Source organism: Limulus polyphemus, unplaced genomic scaffold (assembly GCF_000517525.1).
Source record: "Limulus polyphemus unplaced genomic scaffold, Limulus_polyphemus-2.1.2 Scaffold944, whole genome shotgun sequence".
In the NCBI taxonomy this organism is placed as follows: Eukaryota; Metazoa; Arthropoda; class Merostomata; order Xiphosura; family Limulidae; genus Limulus; species Limulus polyphemus.
This window is the reverse complement of record NW_013666554.1, coordinates 246130-253829: the sequence shown is the minus strand read 5'-3', so window position 1 is coordinate 253829 and position 7700 is coordinate 246130. Positions and strand designations below refer to the sequence as shown.

General features: G+C 32.3%; 1 protein-coding gene across 2 annotated transcripts in view; it reads left to right on the top strand.

Moving 5' to 3' along the window:
* Positions 1 to 1305: 1305 nt before the first annotated feature.
* LOC106461366 (histone chaperone asf1-like) overlaps positions 1306 to 7700 on the top strand; it is a 23703-nt gene continuing 17308 nt past the window's right edge. Inside the window, exons 1-2 of one of the 2 annotated variants that reach the window (XM_022388301.1) lie at positions 1306 to 1814; positions 2178 to 2217. In XM_022388301.1, the coding sequence (XP_022244009.1) occupies positions 1794 to 1814; positions 2178 to 2217 (61 nt within the window). In that variant the 5' untranslated portion in view covers positions 1306 to 1793. Of the gene's footprint in view, positions 2218 to 7700 lie in introns of both variants that reach the window. The other variant, XM_013921184.2, reaches the window with a different exon arrangement.

The following is a 7700-nucleotide window of genomic DNA, read 5'->3' as shown; positions in this document are numbered from 1 at the left end:
TTTGTAGCTAATTTGAAATTATCAAGTACACAGTTTTTTCTAGTTAGACTTATTATTGAATAAATTGGGCTTATACCAACTATTACTAGAAAGTTAAAAACGATATTTAAAGCATATACATGAAATTTGTCAAAGAAAAAATAAATAGGTAAACCAAATTCTAGGTGTGATTATAGCAGCTCAGGATTTTTTGTATGCGAGACAAATTTCTATATTTGATATATGGAAATAAAAATATTCTATATTTGTAATAAATACTCAGCAGAGCATTATGAAAAGGTAAAAATATGAGATTAGTTAAAAACAGGATTACCACGGTAGAACAAAACAATATGTTTAATCTTCGAACGTTTCGGAATTTACATATTCCATTATAAGCGATCTAAAATGTTTTCATAGAACATACATAAGTAGTACACACACACACACACACACACACATATATATATATATATAACAACAAACAGTATGTTCTATGAATATGAGATTATCTCGAGGAATACTCTGGAAATTTCTTCCCCCATTTTGAGTAGATGAAAATGAACTTTGTGTAAAAACTCTTACCAGAAGAGTTTCTAAAAATCTAAAATAATAATTAAAAATAACCAGTCTTAGTTATGAGCAACAGGCAAACCTCAAAAAGTCTCTATGACCACTCTGCCTAAGGTCATCAGTTGGGTGTTATTGTTGTTAGCAGTATTTTCAAAATATATCCGAAGGTTTATAATTATATCCTTATAGTGGTGGGCACTGAATGTATCTCATTTAATATTCTCATGTTACGCCACAGTTACGGGAAGGAAATATCAACAGATTTCTCCTAAAAAATAAATACAAAATATTTTATTAATCATTTTAGTTGTTTTTTCATCCATGATATAGTTCCTTTACAGACAAGCACGCCCCCCCCCCCCCAGTGGCACAGCAGTATGTCTGCAGATTTACAACGCTAAAAACCGGGTTTCGATACCCGTGGTGGGTAGAGCACAGATAGCCCATTGTGTAGCTTTGTGCATAAATTACAAACAAACAGACAAGCACACTGTATGTGTATGCAGTTTTTAATCTCCAAGGCAATGGATTTCCTTTAATGCTTATAAATTGTTAAATACAGCGATATTTTATAAATGTTAGAAGTATCCCACACTTTACAAAATTTAAACTTGAAAAACGTTTTCTGTCCCATTTTAGCTATTTTTGAATTTTAAACAGTGATATTTTTTTTCGTTTCTTAAGCTGAAGGAAATATATTTGCATGATATTTAATTCCTCTATAGAATTCGCCAGTAGAGGGAGAATGTAAATTTCTCTTTAAGAGCAAAACTTCCCGCCAAGATGTTCTAAACTTAAACATTATACGTTCGTGTTAAAGAGTTTAATATGAAATTTTGATTTGGTAGTTATTGTTCGGGAGAAATTTTAGTATCAATACTGAATTATTAGACGGTTGGGATCTTTGAACTGACTGAATATTACTGTGTAAATGATAGACTTTTAAACTGACATTACAGTGACAAAAACTGAAAACTTCAAGAAGTTGAAAACTGTGCGACCAAAGGAGCTTCAAAGACAATTAAATACAGTAATACAAATACACTTTACAAGTAATACTTGTACTCGATTCCCATTTCTTGGAACTGGAAGTTGGACTCAACATTTACTGATTTATCATTTAGCGTTACTACTACTAGCACTAGGTGATACTTACTAGTTACACAGTGAAAGTACTAGGTCTTATTGCTATTAGTAATTATTAGTATTACTGATTTGTTGCTCTGTGAGTGAGACATTGAATGATTGACGTAACAGTTGAGGTAACAGAACTTCTGTTACTATTAGTATTAGAACTTGGGCCTGTGCACCAGGCTAGTTCGTTTACGTTTCATTCATTGAAGATTTCAGTACCAAACCTAGTTTGCACGAAAAATCGAGCACATAATAACTAAACACAAACTATTCTCATTGACGTTAGTTAAATTATTAATTTTTTGTTAACGTTAAGCTTATTACTAGTACTGACATTGTGACAACATCTTGACTAAGAGTAAGAACTAGTAGTAAGGAAGTAGTACTACAAGTTACAACTTGCAGGTTAAGCTGATGCAGTAATGGCAAAAGTTCATGTGTGTAATGTTGTTGTGTTAGATAATCCATCGTTATTTTATAATCCATTCCAGTTTGAAATTACGTTTGAGTGTATTGAAGATCTAAAAGAGGGCAAGTATTTGATTTTTCTGTTTTTCTAAACAGCAAACTTGAAAATAAGATTATTATTACCATTACTAGCATTAGACCATAATTAAGGAGTTTCCAAAATAATTTTAAATACTGTAATGTATGAAGTTTTAAAAATCAAATTCAAAAGGTTTTATTTATTTATGAACCTAGTCAAATTGATTTTATCTAACTTAACAGAATCTTGGCTTATTGATCTGCAGCTGTGTGGTTGCATCATCAAATTCAAAGTTTGATAACTGAATAAGTATACAACAAATAAAGGTATACTGATAATGGTACAGCACTTTAAATAAGAGCATGGACATTAAGTGATAGATAACAAAACAAGTGTATTATGTACATAAGAGGAAAAATATATGTATAATAATTTGTATTGATCTGTTTAATTTATTTGATTGAAATTTGTAAAATTCATACTTCCAATCAGTGGTATAGGATCTGTTGGCTTATTTTTAGTGTACATTTTTTAGGTTTGCTACTTACCCCTTCTTTTTCTTACAGCAATAACATCCTTCATTTAATTTTGAATATTTACCCTATTTGTGTTGTTCCAGCAATATTTCAATGAATTATGAAAATGTGAACTATGCTTTCACAAAAATTTTGTTTTTTATATGGACAGAAGTAAGAGAAAGCATTTAATATTGTTCTTAAGGCAATTGGAGTTGATTAAATGACTCATCTGGGCACTTTTGTATGGTTCTGGGAACATTTTTATGAAAATATGAAATATGATTTCACAATAATTTTATGTTGTCTATGCAGACAGAAGTAAGAAAAAATATTTGGTTTGGTTTTTAAGATGATCGGAGTTGATTGAAATACCTGTCTGGGTACTATTGTGTTGTTCTGTCAACATTTCAAAAAATTATGTTGTCTGAATCAGACTGACTGACATTTCACTGACATATTGTTTAGTACAAAAACTAATAACACATCTGTTATTTTGTGTACAAGAAACTTGTACTGTTGACCAAAGGCTTGCCATATTTTGTGAAGATACACTTCGTAAATGTGGAATTATAGTCAGCATTATGGGGTTGGTCTGCTGGACCACCCCGTGCACATTATTACAATGTATACAAGTTAGGTATATATATCTTCTGTTTTAGAAACCAAAGAATTTCATGTGATATCCAAAACATTAGTTTATTTTTGTGGTAACTTCTGGTTAATATTTTATCTGCTAACATTTTATGAAAATCTTGTTTTACTAATCTGTTATTTTTTTTATTTTTGAGTATGTTAATTCTTATCCAAATAATGGAAAGGGTATAAACGCGGTGTACTTCAAGGTTTTTACACAGGTTTTTTTTAGGCCAGGCTTAAAAATATTGTTTGCGGTAACCAAATGATTATCTGAAATTGGGCCAACTGAGAGATTTTTTTTACTCATCTAACAAAATTGTTATCAACATATTATGGTTAGAATATTATTAAATATACATGACAGTTTATATTAAGTATAATACAAGTTTTTAAATTTAGTTATTTTTACAAGTGGTAGTTTATCACAGGTTTATTTATCTAACTGTGTGAATAATACTTTGTGTAGTTTAATTGTTGTAAATTGGTTGTACATCATAATATCTTGTAGTGTGCAAAAAGATCTAGACCTCGGGCTATTTATAAATATGCATCCAAAATGTAGTTCAAGTGAAACAAAGTTTATGATAGATAGAGTCAAATATATCTGGACTGTGTTTATATGTTTAGCCTTAAATAGCGTATATTGGTGCTTTTTTTTAAAGTGAAATTATCGCAGATTTTATTGTAATAACAGAGTTGAGATAAGTAATTTGTCTTGCCAGTTGTGCTCTAAAGTAATTGAACCAGCCTGTGTATACTTTGACAAAATGAGACAATTATTTAAAGCTCTGGATACAACTGTAGTGATTAACTGTGTAACGAACATTTGTAGATACGTTTGACTTGTTTTAATATATTATTTTAAAACAAGTTGACTGTGTGCTGTTTAACCTTATCAACAAGTCAAGTCACAGACAAGTGAAATTATTGCAGATTTTATTGTAATAACAGAGTGGAGATAAGTAATTTGTCTTGCCAGTTGTGCTCTAAAGTAATTGAACCAGCCTGTGTATACTTTGACAAAATGAGACAATTATTTAAAGCTCTGGATACAACTGTAGTGATTAACTGTGTAATGAACATTTGTAGATACGTTTGACTTGTTTTAATATATTATTTTAAAACAAGTTGACTGTGTGCTGTTTAACCTTATCAACAAGTCACAGACACCTACTATTAAGAATCCAGCCCATCCATATATAAAAACCTGATGTGTATATTTTCTCGGAAATTCATGTAGTCCTCCATAATGTTGTGGGAGGGCATCACCTGATTACCAATCTACAGCTCATTGATGACGGGCCAATGCATTGAGGTTTGACATCTGTTATTTTGTGTACAAGAAACTTGTACTGTTGACCAAAGGCTTGCCATATTTTGTGAAGATACACTTCGTAAATTTGGAATTATAGTCAGCATTACGGGGTTGATCTGCTGGACCACCCCGTGCACATTATTACAAATGTTCTCGCGGATTGAAAATTAAGATCAAAAACAAATTAATTCCAATTGGAAATTTATCCATGTGGAGGGAAGTACTTGTAAATTTACTTGGCAAACGAGAGAAAATGGGAAAAAAACTGTAAACTTGTCGGCAACAGTCAATTCAACTTTGTCGATCAAGGTTGATGTTGACCAGCAAGTGTGTGTTGCAAAATGACTTGAAATTATGTAATTTTCTTCACAGAATAAATATTTATAGCAATTGTATTCATGGTCTGTTGCATTATGTTGTAGGTGATATGGAACTAGTGATATTTTCAAAATTTGTTTTGCCAAAAAATTTACATACCCACATTTTAAATCAGTTTAGGGTTACTGCAAACAAAACTATTTTTAAGCCTGATCTTAGCTAACAAAAATCACATTTGTTTGGATGAAAAATAAGCAAAAGGTTATTAATGGAGTCCAGTCAGAATAGACCCTTGTTACTAGTGAAATGCCTCAGAGGTCAATGTTTTGGCCTTTGCTTGTTCTTATTTACAATAATAATACTGAAAGAAGTATAAGTAGTGAAGTTTATTGATAACATTAATTAAACTGTCGGCCATCTGTAGCTGTATTGAAAATGTTAAGATACTAAACACTGCATGGATCAGTTGGTGAGTTGGATAAATTATTGGCAAATGACCTATAATTAAAGATAAATGCAAGGTAATGTACTTAGTTATAATAATTTGGATAACATTTATTATAGATGGTAACCCACTTGTTTCTTAGCATGGTAGATAAGTCACACAAGCCATTGAGATGGCACTCTCTTGTAATTTTAAAGCTAATAGAATTTTAGGGTATATCTATAGACATCGATTACAAGCCATAAGGGTTAATTATATAAATCACTATTATGTCCACTTAGGCCTCACTTGGAATACTGTGTAAACTCTTGAGCTTATCTAAGGAAAACAACTGACTTTGAAAGGGTTAAGAGGAAGACTACTATGATCAAGATTTGCACAAGTCCTTAAAAACCTGAAAAGTCCATTAATTTTTAAGTAATGAATCCAAGGTCTTAAAAGTACTTAAATTGTTGTTTTTGTACGTGGTGCTTGAAAGTATTTTAATTTGTGATATCTAATATACTTTGTAAAATATTGTGAAATGTTTTGCTAAATTCTACACTCCTCACTATTAATTTTCCATATTAAATCTTTGATAATTTAGAAGCAGGCACAACACAGCACTCTGCACATTAAGAGGTTTGTGAGTTCAGGCTGTGTTGCAAGCTGAAAGGTTGGCACCAATAGATCACTAGAGATGCACCTGTGCACCAGGATTGGCTTCCATTGCTGTGGAATAATCCTACAGAATGGGATGAAAAGAACTGTGGTGCTTGTAATGGTTTGAGAGTATTAAGCTTTGTACTTGTTTGTTGTGTTATGCCAAATCAAAAATTAATCAAATTTGCTCTAATATGCTGGATAAATCTGTATTCAGTGACAGGTGGCTGGAAACATAAAAGTACAAATCTTGGTAAAATGTTAAATGTTTGTCTTTATAGGAATAGGTAAGGCACTAAATTTAAAAAATTCAGAGACAGTAACTCATCTCATACAACTTAGCTGTCTTATTTGTGCATCTGCCTAATAGATTTGCATACCACTAGCCTTGAGGCTACCACCACTTAATTTTATTTGTTTGAATGTGAACTGCGCTGATGCATGATGGCATCCTCCTACAACAAAAGCACTCCACCAACACAACCTTCATATTCACTCCCTATTCACTTACATACATGATAATTTCATTTTTCTTCTCAGCATTGTATTGAACAGACATGTTTAAAGTTCTTGTCTGAGTTCAGTTTATAGAGATTTGCATTGTTAATGAAACTTGATTTTTGTTTTTCTTTGGCTTTTTTTTCATGTGACTGACACTCCTTTTTGGATCCTATGGTTGGCACCTCTTTGGCCAGTTCTGCCTTCATTTCTTCTACTTCTTTGCTTATCATTCAGTCTCCTCTTCCTTGTTTTTTACCTTCACAAGTCACTTTTTCATCATGGAAATTCTTCCCTCCATCTTCAAATGTGGGTTTGTCCAATCTGTTGCCTGTTGGGCCGGGCTCTTCAGTTATGTGGCATTCTTCTTGTCATTCCATTTGCCTTTCCTCTGTGTTCGTCTATCAATGAAAGAGGCAGGTCCTTTGTCATTGGTCCATCTGCTACTTATTTACTCCTAGCCATCTTACTGTGAGCCACCTTTCTACCTTTTTATCTGACTGTTTGTTTATAGTTTTTCAGTTTCTGCCTTCACTGGTTATTGGGCAGCCTTGTTCGTGGCATTTTGTCTTTTCTGGGACCTCAGTGTGTAGTCTCCACTCTGTTATGTTCCTTCATTTATCTCCAACTTCCTTGCCAGACTGAAACTTTGGTGGGGCTTTGCATCCATATCCTGTTTGATCCATTAATGTCTTGCTTTTATACAGTCTTTCTCTCTAGACTTATTGTCACCTCTTTCTCTCTTGTGATTACCACTGTTTCATTGTCCATGATATGGATGCTTCTTGCACCCTCTTCCTTCACACTTGTATATTAGGTCGTCAAGAAATTAATGTTTTTTTTTTATGCAAAAAAAACCTGACCAATTTATATATCAAAACAAAACATTTATTAAATGAAATAGTCTCAATTTTTATCGATAGTGCCTTTCCATCTTACAGTCAGGTTGTTAATGCCCTGATTAAACAAATCTCTTGGCTTTGAAGCAAAAAACATGATCATATCTTCTTTAACACCTTCCAAAAATGCATATGTTTTTCCCATTAAGATGGTGTTGCAGCAAACAAAAAAATATGGTAATCTGATGGTGCCATATTTGAAGAATATGGTGTGTGGGGGAGAACTTTCCAACCCAACTCCATAATCTTGTGTTGT